The sequence below is a fragment of the Drosophila virilis genome, chromosome 3 (assembly GCF_030788295.1).
Source record: "Drosophila virilis strain 15010-1051.87 chromosome 3, Dvir_AGI_RSII-ME, whole genome shotgun sequence".
Taxonomy (NCBI): domain Eukaryota; kingdom Metazoa; phylum Arthropoda; class Insecta; order Diptera; family Drosophilidae; genus Drosophila; species Drosophila virilis.
Genome location: NC_091545.1, coordinates 2,301,799 through 2,316,325, shown reverse-complemented (window position 1 = coordinate 2,316,325; position 14,527 = coordinate 2,301,799). Strand labels below are relative to the sequence as shown.

General features: G+C 39.1%; 6 protein-coding genes across 6 annotated transcripts; 4 read left to right on the top strand and 2 right to left on the bottom strand.

Annotated features, from left to right (window-relative positions):
• Window positions 1–167: 167 nt before the first annotated feature.
• Window positions 168–732, bottom strand: LOC6623369 (larval cuticle protein 65Ag1). The gene is made up of 2 exons (XM_002046104.3): window positions 530–732; window positions 168–458 (listed from the first exon to the last, which is right to left on the bottom strand). Exons 1-2 carry the CDS (start codon window positions 658–660, stop codon window positions 257–259), a joined length of 333 nt encoding a protein of 110 aa, XP_002046140.1. The 5' UTR covers window positions 661–732; the 3' UTR covers window positions 168–256.
• A 1,442-nt stretch (window positions 733–2,174) lies between these two features.
• On the top strand, window positions 2,175–2,644 carry LOC6623325 (larval cuticle protein 65Ag1). The gene is made up of 2 exons (XM_002046103.3): window positions 2,175–2,339; window positions 2,402–2,644. The coding sequence occupies exons 1-2, from the start codon at window positions 2,221–2,223 to the stop codon at window positions 2,598–2,600; spliced, it is 318 nt and encodes a 105-aa protein (XP_002046139.1). The 5' UTR covers window positions 2,175–2,220; the 3' UTR covers window positions 2,601–2,644.
• Window positions 2,645–3,667: 1,023 nt separating this feature from the next.
• LOC6623326 (larval cuticle protein 65Ag1) lies at window positions 3,668–4,309 on the bottom strand. The gene is made up of 2 exons (XM_002046102.3): window positions 4,108–4,309; window positions 3,668–4,007 (listed from the first exon to the last, which is right to left on the bottom strand). Exons 1-2 carry the CDS (start codon window positions 4,242–4,244, stop codon window positions 3,812–3,814), a joined length of 333 nt encoding a protein of 110 aa, XP_002046138.1. The 5' UTR covers window positions 4,245–4,309; the 3' UTR covers window positions 3,668–3,811.
• A 1,602-nt stretch (window positions 4,310–5,911) lies between these two features.
• Cpr65Aw (Cuticular protein 65Aw) lies at window positions 5,912–6,784 on the top strand. The gene is made up of 2 exons (XM_002046101.3): window positions 5,912–6,106; window positions 6,168–6,784. Exons 1-2 carry the CDS (start codon window positions 5,979–5,981, stop codon window positions 6,373–6,375), a joined length of 336 nt encoding a protein of 111 aa, XP_002046137.1. The 5' UTR covers window positions 5,912–5,978; the 3' UTR covers window positions 6,376–6,784.
• Window positions 6,785–9,127: 2,343 nt separating this feature from the next.
• LOC6623414 (endocuticle structural protein SgAbd-6) lies at window positions 9,128–9,768 on the top strand. Its single transcript, XM_002046100.3, has 2 exons — window positions 9,128–9,369; window positions 9,438–9,768. The coding sequence occupies exons 1-2, from the start codon at window positions 9,224–9,226 to the stop codon at window positions 9,625–9,627; spliced, it is 336 nt and encodes a 111-aa protein (XP_002046136.1). The 5' UTR covers window positions 9,128–9,223; the 3' UTR covers window positions 9,628–9,768.
• Window positions 9,769–10,714: 946 nt separating this feature from the next.
• On the top strand, window positions 10,715–11,258 carry Cpr65Au (Cuticular protein 65Au). The gene is made up of 2 exons (XM_002046099.4): window positions 10,715–10,882; window positions 10,942–11,258. The coding sequence occupies exons 1-2, from the start codon at window positions 10,746–10,748 to the stop codon at window positions 11,126–11,128; spliced, it is 324 nt and encodes a 107-aa protein (XP_002046135.1). The 5' UTR covers window positions 10,715–10,745; the 3' UTR covers window positions 11,129–11,258.
• The last annotated feature ends 3,269 nt before the right edge of the window (window positions 11,259–14,527 follow it).

Sequence of the window (14,527 nt, the reverse complement as noted above, 5' to 3'; positions counted from 1 at the left end):
TGCCCGGCAAAAGTCAAAGTTGAAGCGGCATCAATGCCAAAATATTAGAAATTTGAATTTCTATATAATTATTTCCGGTTAAACTGGTAAAGGGGAAGTTGCATTGGGAACTTCTTCTGGATACCAGAGCTAAATACCAGTTTCAAATGGAACGACGGTTGCTACAATTTATGCTTGCATGATGCCATTTTATTAAATATATTAATTCAAATGCTAGATAGATAGATAGAACAGCTCTTGGTTTCCAAAATACAGCTTAGTTGCCAATGGGCACATTGGGCAGATGGGCGCCCTCCGGCTGGAAGCCGTTCTCATCGGCCACATAGTTCACGGTATACACCTGGCCATCGTCGGCCGTAAAGGAGTAGGAGCCGCGCACAGCGATCGATTCGTTCTCAGCACCAGGATTGGTCAGGCTGCCCTCCTCGTCGTGCTTCTGTCCATCGCTGGTCTCCCAACTGTCAGAGGAATACGCTCAGTTATTGCGGCTCTCTCTCTCTCTCTCTCAGCGGCTGTGCTGTTAGCTTACCCGAACTTGTAGCCGTTGGGCTGGACATCGGAGTCGAGGCGCAGGATCTGTGCCGTCTTGCTGTCATCGAGCGGTGCCGCCAAGACGGCCGCCAGGAATGCAACCAATACAATAGCAATTGTGTACTTCATGCTGGGCAAATCGTTTCGCGATCGAACCACGAACTGTGAACTCTTGTGGACTTGTGATGACTGCTATGGCCGACCAGGTGCTTTTTATAGCCAAAAACTGACTGAGTGTCCACCAATAAATTACTACAATGCGATAAATAAAGAAAAGTTTGTCCGAAAATCAAAACATGAAAAAAAAAAGACTAATTACACAGCGCATAAGCTAACAAATTGGCTTGAAAAACGCACCAACAGGTCGCCGTCAAAGACAAAAACAAAGCGCGAGAAACAACAACAAAATTCATCGATAATAACAAAAAACTTCTAAGGTAAACAATACAAAGATGTTCATAGGAAATATCTCGGCTTCATTACGATTGCCGGTTCCATCATAATCATTGCGATCATCATGACGACGAATTTGCATTTTTCGTAAATCAATCAAAAGCTTCAATTTAATTTTGGACACACTCTAGACACACACACGCACACACACACACACACACACACACACACAAACACTCCCTTGTATTTGCCATATACATATAAGTCTAGCTCGTTTGCCCTACAGCCACAGAGCTCAATGAAAACCAGCCCAAATTACCGTTTAAATATATTTATCATTCTTATTTACTTATAATACTTCACATATCTGAATGTATTTGTCATCTTATGCATATATACCATATTTTAATATCTCACCGGAAATATAAAACTACACCCAACTTGATTCACAATTAAAATCTGTGTCAAAGCCACACACAAAGCGTTCCTTATTTATAATTATTATTACAGTACCTATTTATTTTTAATTACTTTTTATATTTATTCAAAATGAATGAACATAAAAAAAAAACATTCTAGCCGCATGTGCTGCACCATAAATCTAGAATTAAAGCTGTGCAAAAACATGTTTCTCTGTTGCTAGTCTTATATTTTTTCTATGAAACATTTCAAGTTTTAAGCAGAAGCATTAAGTATAAATTATTTCAAATTTATGCACACGCCAAAAGAGATGTTCGCGTGTCTTTCAGCCGGGAAGGTCAGGGGAAGACATCTTCCAGGTTTCTGATTCGTAATTTATTAAGGAACAAATTTTGCTTTGTTGAGTAAGAAATCGAACTAAAAGGCGGCAGGTCGCTGGTTCAAATGAGGAAGTAAAATGTGTTAGAACAATGCGATGTAAATAAACTAGGACGAGTTCTCAGTGAAGATGAAAGTTGTTTATGTTATCTTTACAATTTTATATATAAATACATCATATCTAATCTTAAGTTTTCCACAATAGTTAAATGCTAATCATACACTCCGGATTAGGCGGTGGTTCTTGCTAGTTAGTCTAGTTTGGCAGAAATCTATTAAGGAATTAATTAAGACTCATGCATTTTTATGAAGACCCATGCTTTTTTGATTGCCAATAAGTTGTCGCGCAGTTTTCGATTATTTTGCGAATTAAACTAGTTTGTTGCCATTGTCAACTGGGCAGGTTGACATCGATGCTTTACTATAAATACTCAGCCATGATATGCTATTAAGCATAGTTACCTTTGAAGCCTCAAACGCGCTACACAATATCTAAACATGAAGTTCCTCATTGTCTTCGTCGCCCTCTTCGCCCTGGCCCTGGCTGCGCCACCACAGAGTGATGTCCAAATTGTGCGTCAGGACTCAGATGTCCAGCCTGACAGCTACAAATATGGGTAAGAAATACGAACATTGGGAGCTTCAAGTCTTTGCTGATCCTTTGCCTTCACAACTACAGTGTGGAGACATCCGATGGCACCAACAAAAACGAAGAGGGTCAGCTGAAGAACATTGGCACAGAACAAGAGGCTATTTCCGTTAAGGGCTCATTCTCCTTCGTTGCCGATGATGGTCAGACCTACCAGGTCAACTACATCGCCGACGAGAACGGTTTCCAGCCCCAGGGCGCTCATCTGCCCGTCGCCCCCGTTGCCTAAGAAGCAATATTAAATGTGAAATAAATTGACTGTTTAAAAAAAAATATTATTGAAATTTGTTTTGTACCGTGTGTATTACAGAAGCAAGAGTTTAACGGATAAATGCTGGTTTTGGGTTGGTCAGTTTATATTGGACATTAATTCTCTATACATTCTAAATTTAAACCGTTTTTCGTCTTGTTGAGGTTTCCTGAAAATGAGCATAAAACCGATTAATTAAAAAAACAACCACGACTCAAATTTCCACCAAGACAAGGGGTTAGATTTTCGATAAGAGCGAGTTGCTAAAATATTTAAGGTATAACATTCAGCTTATAAGCTCTTGCAGCTTGAGTCGTAAGTTAATAACCAATCAATTAGTCGGTCAATCAGTATTCTGTATTCAGTGATCACATGCTTTCTTTAGAAGGGAAGGGAAGGGAAGAAGAAAATTATGATTCTACGGTTAGAGGACAGGCAGTCAATCAGACAGCTAGTTATTCAGTTAGTTAGTCTGTCAGTCAATCAGTTATTTACAGCGTCAATCAGTTGGTCCAATAGTCAATCAGTCATTATGTCGAATAGTTGATCAGTCAGTAATCTGTTGTGGAATCTGGTAATTAGATGGGCAATCGTTTAATCAGGCAGTCAGTCAATCACTCGGTTTGTGAGTAAGGCAGCCAGTCATTCAGTTGGTAAAAAGGTCCGTCAGTCAATCAGGCATTTAGTCAGTCAGTCATTCATTTAGTGAAGAGGCCAATCAGTTAGTCAATTCGTTTTTGAATCAGGTAATCAGAAATTCGGTAAATTGATCAGTCAGTCAATCAGTTAGTCACACAGTCAATCAGTGAGTCAGTTATTCAAATAGTCAATCGTCAGTCAATCAGCTTCGAATCAGGTCAGTATATCAGTCAGTCAATCAGTTGCTTAACCAGTTATTCAGACAGCCAGTCAGTCAATCAGTCAGCCAATCAATCAATCAATCAATCACTCAATTAGTCGGTCAGTTAGTGAATGTGCTCTAAATTGTTTGGTCAATCAGTTAGTCCCTCAGTCAAACAGTTATTAATTTAAAATGAAAAGAAACATTTGTTTATATGGAACATAAAACTGTTGGTATATTATTAAGCATGACTATGAGATTTTCAAATTGTTGTTTGTTTGTTTGTTTGCGAAAATGATTTGATAGATCTTAAACCTAGTTAACATATGGGTGTGGGATGCCTTGGGGCTTATTGAACGGCGCGCGGCAAATGGTCACCCTGTGGCTGGAAGCCGTTCTCATCGGCGACATAGTTGAGTGTATAGGTCTGACCATCATCGCCAACATAGGAGTAGACGCCATGCACTGCAATTGCCTCGTGCTCGGTGCCCACGTTCTTCAGCTGACCCTCCTCCTGATGTGACTTGCCGTCGCTTGTCTCCACACTGATAAAGAGAGAGAGAGAGAGAGAGAGAGAAGGAATTAAACCGGTTTTGTTTGCCGACCTTGACACACTCTTCTGTCGGCAGCTCGATTTGTACTCACGCAAACTTATAGCCCTCCGGCTGCACATCGGAGTCGAAGCGCAGCACCTGAGCCTCTTGCTGTGGAGGCGCAGCCTGCACGGCGACGCAGGCTACGATGGCAACAAGAGCGGCAACAAAGGCGTACGAGTACTTCATTTTGGCTAAGAAGGTTTTTTTTTCTCTGGTCCGACTTGTGGTGCGTTCAAGGAGCTTGCAGTTAATGCATGCCAACTGTAAGCGCAGCAGCCAATTTATAGCCAGACTCCTGCAAAAGATTGCCAAAAAAAAAAACACGAAAAGAAAGACAAAGGAAAAAAAAAAAAACAAATGAAGTACAAGAAAGATAAAAGATATAAGTGTACCCTAAACCCGTTTAACTGTGGCCAACCTTTATTACTTAACTTGGCTGATTGCTGCTGACGGCTGCTGCTTGTCTTTTGGCAATTGGCTTTGATTGATTACAGCCGGACCTAACCCAAACATTATTTGCCAGAGACAAAGCGTGCACAGCCAGGCTTGGATTGGGATAAAGTTGTAGATATAATCGATGGATCGTAACGGGGTCACTTGTATTTGGCTCAAGTGCAAGTGAAATGCCCAAATCCCCTCAAGAAAACAAATCTCTTAATTTTTGCTTGCCATTTAACGTTTCAGCACCATTTGAACTTTTTCGACTGCTAAAATTTCGTGTTTTAGTCAGATTTGTAGCTCGTTTGCTTTCGTTTCTTCGTACGTCATTCGCGCATCGTTTAGCCCCTCATTTTATTGTACTTATGCATTTACACAGAGAAAAACAAAACAAAGCAAACTGAGGCTGTGTGGGCGAAAGTTATATTTTCTTTTGTCTAATGTTATTTAAAACGTGACTAGCCAATTGCCGTAATCGACTTTGATGGGGATCTAATTGGGTGTAACACTGATGTTTTAAATTTAGGCATAAGCATAAAACCTGGCAATGCCGGGTAACACACTCTATGTGTGCACTTTGACCAAATTTACTTCACTTTCCTCACAACTCCCACCGCTGCGCTTAAAACTAAGCAGTTTATTTTACGTATTGCCTTACTATTCGATTCTCATGAATTCAAGTAAAAGTTACACTAACATGTTTTTTATGTGGTTGTGTATGTGTATGTGTGTCTATGTATGTGTGCATCTATGTGTATACGTATAAATGCATGCATGCTTGCATGTATGCATGCAGGTTTCTATGTATGGATGCATGCATACTTGCATGTATGGATGTATGTCTGTAGGTATATATGCATGTTTGTATTATTTCTATTTGTTTCTCATATCTAACAAATTTTCTAATTCTTTTCTTTCAGTGATGTGGACATATTCGGGTAAGTGCATATCAATATATTTTATGATTTGGGGCTCAGTAAATTATATAAGATACTATTACGTTGATTTAATTATAAGAAATTATTATTATTATTTGCAAAAAAGCAAAGACAAGGTATAAGAAAAAGATCATATTCTTAGCCTCATTGTTTGAGTGACTTATGATATTGATATTCAAATTTGAGTGCGAACATATAGGGTTTCAAATAACATTAGCTTTCGATGGTTCGGCTTATACCTGCTTTCCCATATTCATGAACCTCCTTCTTTTTTTTTGGGCATCTGATTTGGTTCAAGGCTGGGCTTGAATCCGGTTTCTTACCAAATATTAAAAATAAAAAACTCGCAGATCAATGATAATAGCTGCAGCTTAAAAGTAAATATACATATATGTGTTTCAGTTTTCTCAGCTCTTAAATCCAATTGAAATTGTTCTCGTTTTTTTTCCGCCGTGTACTAAGACCAGATATTCAAATATTTTTGCACAATCGACATTAGTCGCAGCTGTGCCGCGATGCAGGACAGTTGAAACCAGCGCTTCTCATGATCACACCAAAGATTCTTGGCCTGCTGGCAGTTTTGGCAATTGCCCGCGTCGATGCCAGCCCCAACGATGCGCAGATATTGAAATTTGAAAATGTCAACTTGGATGGCAACGGCTATGCCTTCTAGTAGGTGGACGTCCACGGAGCTAATTGAATTGAAATTAATTGTGTCAAGCATTCGCAACAGCTACGAGACGAGCGACGGCATCTCGCGCCAGGAGACGGCCCAACTGAAGCATGTCGGCACCGCAGAGGAAGCTATTGCCGTGCAGGGTAGCGTTAAATGGGTGGGACCCGACGGTGTACACTATAAGCTCAACTATCTGGCCGACGAGAATGGATTCCAGCCGGAAGGTGAACATCTGCCACGCCAGGAAACGACCGGAATGCTCTGATCACGTGATCACCTGTGCTTTTGTTGTTCAAATGTTAAACAATGTCCATAAATATCCAAATTTCTAGTTTGTTGATTTTTGACAATGTCAGGCCATCAATTTTCACCACTCAAATTTATTCTAGCACAGCATTAAATTAGCATATGGCTCTACATATATATATGTGTATATATAACACAAAATATCAGCTGTCTGTTTCAAGTCGAGAATTGAATACCCTCACAGACATGTACCTAATGTGCGGTAGATATATTCACAAAAGTGTTTGAAAGATACAATAATTACTACAGAGACTTACTCTGTGTGTGCGATTAGACGGAGAAATATAAGTGTGCCTTTGCGTCGAACCATTAAATGAGAAGTCGCTGATTCAAACCTAGAAATTCTTTAACATATTCTTATATGGAGTAAAAAGTGTGCGATTAGACGGGCAACAAATTTATGCCATTCCGTCGAACCATTAAAAGAGAAGTCGCCGGCTCAAATCGATAAATTCTTTAAAGGAAAGAGGAAAATAGCATTAAAAACGAACTTTTAAATTTTTGCAAAATTTTTTTTTAAATTTTGACAATACTAATAAACTCTCTGGCAGGGTATTTAAGAGATAAACCCGTTGCTGGACAGTTGTCGGGTTGCGTGAACAGAGTCAGCTGGCCAGGGCCGGACCGGTTCAATAAACACGCTTCGCCAAAGACGGCAACGAAAGTGAGAACTGCACAGCAACAACAGCTGAGAAAATATGAAATACAAAAAATTGTTTAAACCGAAAAAAAAAAAAAAAACACCAGTCAGTTCAGCTAAAGGGCAAACTAGTGCAGCTGGGGCCAACATCGTGTTGGGCAATTAACGGGCGCATCTTTTGGCCAAGCGCCTCATTTATCAATCGTAACTGCAAAACAATCAAACAACGTCAAGAGTTACGTTCCGACTGGCCAGTCACTTGGCGGCTCCTCAATGCTGATTGATGAGCAGTCGCAGCAGCAGCAGTCGTGGGGGTCGGAAGGGGAACGCGGAGCTTAGCTGAGCGGCTGTTAAATGCGCTACAATACATTACGCATACGCCCTGTACACAACCGTTGCTACAGCGCAGCGCAGCGCAGCTTTATTCAGTTTTTATTTTATTGACTAAGGTCATCAACACACACACACACACACACACACGCACACCTGCACACACACCCAAGCCAAAGCTCGAATCTCGTGTCGCATCTTCACTTAACAAGTTGTGCCCGCCCCCGCCCGCTTAATCGTCGGCTGGCAATGCAGCCTCTAGTTTTGGGTCTTTTTGAAGGTCAACTTGACGCGGCTTTATAAAATTGTGTCACCTTATAATATAAATATGCATATCTCGGCATTTTGACTACATTCTATATGTACTATTCGAGCTTTACCAGGAAAAACGTTAATCAGACTTAAATTAAAAAAATAATACATGATTTTTTAAAACATTTTCAATGCTGATCTTTAAAAATGTTAAAAGTAAGAGTGCTCAACTAGCAGATACCCTGAACATACCTGTCTTCACAATAATTGTCCCTACACATGCACTTGGCTGGGCTTCTTTCAAGTTTAAACAAACTATGGTAACTGTGGACTCTAATGTCCGATCTTTATGCAATTTTCAGGGAATAAATATGATATCCAAATGTGCCCAGTACTGTAACTCCGAAAATACGGTTTACTACAAATTTTAGTGGGTACAGGGTATAGAAACCAAGCAAAGATATATTTTGTATATTGCTGCATGCCATGCAAAAATCCTTATATTCTATTTATTGCCGCTAGCTATTAAATGCTGATTAGGATTTTGATATCGATAAAAATCGAGCTCAGGTTTTCTATTCTCCAACACTAAACGGACTTGGCTTCAGTGACTCGGCTGCTGATTGTCAGCAAAAAAAAAAGGTCTCGAAGGGGCCTTCTTCTGCCTGTTACATACATGCGCACAAAAACATCATACCTAGCCTTAGACATTTTTTATAGCTGCCGGCTATAGAGACAGCTGCAATATAATATAATTTTTTAAGCTTCTTTTTCTCGATGTTGAAGTCGTACGACCAACTAGTGCGTGGCCCTGGAATAGCCTAAATATATTAACTATATCTGCGCTTAAGACTCAAATTAGCCAGATTTTATCTGTTGGCTTGCTGGTTAAGATTGAGGAACTTTTTTGGTTGCCTGTTAAATATTATTATATTTATATATATATAAATGCTTATATAGTTTTTTATAATAATTATTTCCTGTTGCTGCTGTGCTGCTGTCTAATTATATTTTTATTTTAGACACATTTTGCTTTGTGCGTAAGTAAATTCAGCCGTTGACCTATTGCCATAGATATGCAAACACGCGCGTCTAACCAAATATTTGCAAGCACATTTCATTATCATGATTACGTTCGGCTCGCGGTTCGAGATTCGACAAGATTCACTTGGCGGCCAATTCAAATGAGATGCGAGTGTACATCAAATGCTTAATGGATTTTTGGCTTGTTCAATTAAAAGCTTAAGACATGCTCACACACACGCACAACCACGCACAACCAGACAAAGTCTTGGGCATACCCAGAGCAGAGTCAACAATTATATAATTTGTGTGCATTAAAGGCGATTGTTATGGCTACCTTATTGTGTGTTTGTTTATTTGTGTGTGTGTGTGAGTGAGTGTGTGGTGAGTGTGTGTGTGTGTGGGAGCATTTTGGGCAGCCTGATGAATTAGTATAAATAGCTGGCAGCTCATTAGCAGGCGCCACATAAGTCGTTAGCGCCTAATTGTGACAAGTACGGTAGCGTGTCGTGAACTCTTGATTTGAAATACGAAAAATATTACAAAAAAAAACTATTGAAAAATGCGTGGTATCAACGTTTGTGTCTTCGTCCTGATCGGTTTTCTGTTCCTGTGCAGCAGCCAAGCGGCGCCGCTGGATGACTCACAGCAGGCAACAATTTTGCGTTACGATAACGAAAATATCGGCACCGATGGCTATAACTTTGCGTGCGTACAGCCCAGGGGATATATATAGACAAGAGGATATATAATTGAAATTCACACTTGATTTACAGCTACGAGACAAGCGATGGCGTCACACGCCAGGAGCAGGCGGAGCTGAAGAACGCCGGCACCGAACAGGAGGCGCTCAGCGTGCGCGGCTCCGTCAGCTGGGTGGCACCTGATGGCCAGACCTATACGCTGAACTATATTGCCGACGAGAACGGTTTCCAGCCACAGGGTGACCATTTGCCGCACAACTGAAGCAGTCACAAATGGATCATTGGCTCGGACTAAGTAATCAGTATTTTCTTGTATAATAAAATAAAACAAAAGAGGTCTCTAGTCGGGAGTGCACGACTAGGGTATACCTTGAACCTTCTTCTACCAACACCAAATGCTGCTCATAATAAGAGGAGGAGGGGTTCTTTGGCTCCCTATATGACAATTTTTGTAACTCTAGCTCTTAAAAGAAATAGGATTTCGATATCGATTGTTGCGATTATCGGGCACCAACACATAATGTGCGCGCACTAGCAGGACCTACGTTAGGGATTTAAGTCTCTAGCTCTTAGGGGTTCTGAGGTCGACACGATGGAGAAACGGGCAGACGATCCTAGGTCGACTCGATGCTTCCTTCTGCCTATTACAAACAGGCAGAACTCCCTTTTAAGCCATTTTCAATGGGTTAAGTGAACAATAAATAAGCTAAACAATGCTGCATTTGAAGCTCTGGTTACACTGAATATCAAGGGGGATGCTCGGGAGATGAACTCTAAGCAGCACCAAGAATGGGTTGGCCTAAATACTCAGTACTTTTTCGTAGGATGAATTTTAACTAATGTTCTGGCAAATACTTGTATTTTGCACAATTTTCAAATATTAATTAGTGTTAAATAATTGAGGTTATGTCATGCCTGGGCTGCCGACTAAGTCGCAGAAAGTCAAAGTTATTTTTTATTAATAGATGCTCAAATATTTCGCCTCGGGCGCGAACTTACGCGTAATACATTTATCATAGCTAAATAATGACAGAGTAGTGATATTTTGATTTAGCTCTATCTTTGCCTTTTTGTATTTGTTTACGTTTATTTGTTTCTTTTTGATTTAGTATTTGGCAAGCGTATGAGGAATGACAATAAATGCTTTTTTATGCATTTGGCTGGCAAAAAAAAAAAAAAAATGTGTTAATCTATAATTAAAATGTATTCTATTGGATTTTTTCATTAATTTGTTTACCTAGAATATTGTAGTATTCTTTTAATTTTTTGTTGCGCCGATTAGGATATTGTTCTCTAGAACTTTTAGCACCGGGTCGCCTATAAAAGCCATTCGCGTTACGGTCAACGGGCCAGTTAAGTGCAGTCGAGTGTAAACCAAACATGAAGTGCTATACCCTGTTTTTAGTTGTATGCCTGGCGGTTAGTTTCGCTCGCGCCATGCCAGCCGAGGATGATTCAAAGGCGGAGACTCTGCGCCTGGAAACCGATAACAATGGCATCGACAAATACTCCTTTAAGTGAGTTTGAGCTGTTCACATGCGAAGCATCCATTTAATATCCACCCTTCCATGCCCAGCTACGAGACCAGCAACGGCATCGCACGCAGCGAGGAGGGCGTGCTGAAGCCGGGCACTGGAGATACCGAGGGCGTGCTCGCCGTGTCCGGCTCCAGCAGCTGGACGGCGCCCGATGGCAAGAAATACGAGATAACCTTCACCGCGGACGAGACGGGCTACCATCCCATCGTCAAGCTAGCTGCCTAGACAGAGCCACACACGGGCCGGCTAACAACAAATGGAACATTCCCAAAAACCAAACAAAAAAAATTGCAAATATACAAAAATTATATAAAAATAAATAAATAATATATATAGAATCTATAAACTCACTAAATATGCTCAATAAAAAATAAAACAAAAATAAAATCAAAATGAAATGCCATTTGCAGCATGAATTTCTGGAGGATCCCAGATCTCAGCCTCTAGCTGTATACAATATATGTGTGATATATTTAGTACGTATATATAAAAGTACTTATATATAGAAGTACTTAAATATATGTAATTAACAGTAATTACCCAAATGTTGTCAAGGATCTAGGTGTCTTTCTTGCCTATTAACTCAAACTCGACGATCTTGGGTTTCATCAATCGAAGATCCGAGCAGTTTACGCTTTTTATATCTTTGGTACGATCTATTCTTGAGTATGCCTTATGTGCCCAGTATCCAAAATATGACATTCATCGAGAGCGAATGGACTTTGTTGGTCTGAGATCATGGTAGAAAAAATACTCCATTCTCGGCTCTGATAACACATTATCAACCGGAATTTAGAGTTAAGTAATGGAGCTTATTTCAATATAGGGAGACGAGAAATTGGTAAATTATCTTAGCTGAGATCTGACTCGTAAAATAATTATCATAGCTAAGCGAGAAGAATCCTAGGGTGACCAAAAAACCAACAGTATAATATGGAGTCTATGTCTCCGTTTATACAATTTTCTGGTGAAGCTTCCAAAAAGTCAAATGTTCTATATCTTAGTATACTATTCTTACGAGCTCCGAGTCACGATAGAAAATAACAGGAATTCGATTTCTAGAATTCTAAAAGAGTTCCCCTCATCACCATATAAATTATCAAAACATGTTTGATAGAGGAATAAAGTAAAAATAAAATGAAAAGAAAGTAATTTATTTATGAAACCCGGATCCCTGTAACAAAGGCCAACTCTTGATTTCTGGCAAACCATATAATATGTTTGGTTTTGTGTATAAAACTAACAGTTATGCAAATTCCTGGTTATCGATTCTTAATTATCGATTTGCATAACGCGTTCTAGGCCCAAAACGAAATGAAAAGTATGACGCAAGAGCGGCTACTGTGGCTGCTGCTTTGACTATAAAAACTGGAACCCGATTTCTATATATGTGTATATATATATATCGAATATATATTTTTTTTTTGTATTTTTTCCGTGGTCTTCTTCTGTCTCGTATACGCATCGTGGTTGCGGCTGGCGCGCGACCTTCGCGTTCATTTTGCATCATCAACGAAATTTGCAAATTTTTGTGTGAATAAACTTGTTTTTTCTTTTATTGTTGGGTTTTCGCTTTTTTTCTGTTGTTCGAATTTTGTTTTCTTTGTAATTAATAGGTACATAATGAAAGCTGTGCATCTACAATTTTGAACAATTAGCGAGCAGCGAATTTGTTTGACAGCCGCACGAAACAAAATCGAAGCCAACAACAATTTTGAAGGTTAATTTCCTAAAATTTTATAAACTTGCACAAACGTAAATCTTTTTATGATTATTATAACCCGAAACTATTGAGAATGCGTTGAGAGGTATAATGGTTGTGTGTGAATATATGTAACAGGCATCTCCGATATAATGAAGATTCATATTATATGAACTGGAGTACTTGAATTTAAAATGTAGCTGTTCTTATTTATCGTGCAGTTCAGGCTTGTATCAAAGCATCGATAACTAGCCTTGTTTCCCTGAAATCGATACAAATCGATATCGAAATCTTGTTTTTAGCGCAAGCGTAGAAGCTTAGAGACTCTCGTATACTTATACATTGGTAAATATTGATCGATATCGATATATATCGAACGATCGATATATATAAATCTCAGTGAATGACAATCGCATTTCGCACAGGGTATCTCCTGGTCGCATACTCTCGCCTAGAGCATTCTTTTTATGCTGATGCTAATTTTTAAAGCAACAACTCTTAAGTAAATCAAGCGTACAAAATGTATACAAACGCTGCCCAACACTGGTCGGCTAATTCTGATTTGCATGCCCGCAACCTTTGCTGACGTAAATATTGTTAAGCCGTCCAACAAAAATATATTTATATTTATATATTTTTGTATATAAATTGCTGCCTAAACGAACAATGATCTGCATTTGCGTTCGCGTCTGGTATTTTTATTGGGCTCTGTCAATGAGCCGAGCTTATCAAACAGATGCATAAATTAGTTTTCGGACACACAGAAAAGATTTATTTCGAGATCAACAACCCAACTGGTCTGCTTCTAGTCTAGGTTTATTTTAAGGGGAAGTACATACAATATGTGTCTACAACCTATTTCCGCTTACTTCTTTATATTATTAATGAGCCAAGAATTGTGTGCAAAAATTAATAAAGAATTTTCTTTATAAGTTAAGCGTTAACTTTATTACTTAATGATCAACTCTTGCTGAGCTCGACTATTTCAAGTTAGAAGTACTTGAAGCGACAATAAAATGTTAATCAAGTCATGCATAAAAAACCAGATTTCCATCTGCAACATTGTATAAAGGTTTGGGTCAGCGTCGCGTTTGCCTCAGTCGCATCAAGCGCTTCAATGCGAATCAACATGTTTGCTTTGATCGCTCTATTCCGATTAGATCGAAGTGCTCGACATTGAGTTACCCCATAGCTATGTATCTATTACGCTTGACAGAAAACAGGGCTTGCAGATTAATAGAGCAATATGGCTAAATCGATAAGTACCTTAGTATGTGTATATACAATGTTTAAGGTGTACCTTGCTGCATCTGCGAGTTTATAAAGTAATTATTCTCGATCAGTTCGATGAGCTGAGTCGAGCTGGCCATGCCTGACTGTTGATATAAACACGTCTCGGTCTTGAAAATTTGAAAAGCTAGAATCTTTAAATTTTAGATATATATTCCTCTATAACATACGCAAAACGAGCTGATACTTTTTTATTTTGGATATTTATATTATATTTCATATTTATTTACTTATATCTGCAATCATATTATTAATATCGGTAAATATCGATTTCGAGTCACGATATTTTAGACTGTACCCAAAGATTATAAAAGCCTTAGATATAAGACTTGGTATGTGGCCTCTCGTATGCTAAAAACACATTATTTTTCGATACCTTCAGCTATTTTAAAAATATCGATAGATACCGATTTAGAGACACGACTTTTTAGGCATTGTTTGAATTTTTGCGGGTAGCCTCTTGTATATCATAAACGCATTAAACATATTTCAATTTTTGCACGATTCCGCCCTTAACCCCTAGATTTTCGCTTTGGTACGTACACACATTAGGCTGTTTCATAAGAGTCGGACTGCAAGCGAAAAAGTTAATCAAGAATGAATTTTTTGTAGGACTAAGGGAAGACGAAGCC

Coding starts and splice junctions, on each gene's coding strand:
- LOC6623369 (XM_002046104.3), bottom strand. CDS start 660: ATGAAGTACACAATTGCTATTGTATTGGTTGCATTCCTGGCGGCCGTC. Junction 459..529: donor CCCAACGGCTACAAGTTCGG/GTAAGCTAACAG, acceptor TTCCTCTGACAG/TTGGGAGACCAGCGATGGAC.
- LOC6623325 (XM_002046103.3), top strand. CDS start 2,221: ATGAAGTTCCTCATTGTCTTCGTCGCCCTCTTCGCCCTGGCCCTGGCT. Junction 2,340..2,401: donor CCTGACAGCTACAAATATGG/GTAAGAAATACG, acceptor TCACAACTACAG/TGTGGAGACATCCGATGGCA.
- LOC6623326 (XM_002046102.3), bottom strand. CDS start 4,244: ATGAAGTACTCGTACGCCTTTGTTGCCGCTCTTGTTGCCATCGTAGCC. Junction 4,008..4,107: donor CCGGAGGGCTATAAGTTTGC/GTGAGTACAAAT, acceptor TCTCTTTATCAG/TGTGGAGACAAGCGACGGCA.
- Cpr65Aw (XM_002046101.3), top strand. CDS start 5,979: ATGATCACACCAAAGATTCTTGGCCTGCTGGCAGTTTTGGCAATTGCC. Junction 6,107..6,167: donor GGCAACGGCTATGCCTTCTA/GTAGGTGGACGT, acceptor CATTCGCAACAG/CTACGAGACGAGCGACGGCA.
- LOC6623414 (XM_002046100.3), top strand. CDS start 9,224: ATGCGTGGTATCAACGTTTGTGTCTTCGTCCTGATCGGTTTTCTGTTC. Junction 9,370..9,437: donor ACCGATGGCTATAACTTTGC/GTGCGTACAGCC, acceptor CTTGATTTACAG/CTACGAGACAAGCGATGGCG.
- Cpr65Au (XM_002046099.4), top strand. CDS start 10,746: ATGAAGTGCTATACCCTGTTTTTAGTTGTATGCCTGGCGGTTAGTTTC. Junction 10,883..10,941: donor ATCGACAAATACTCCTTTAA/GTGAGTTTGAGC, acceptor TTCCATGCCCAG/CTACGAGACCAGCAACGGCA.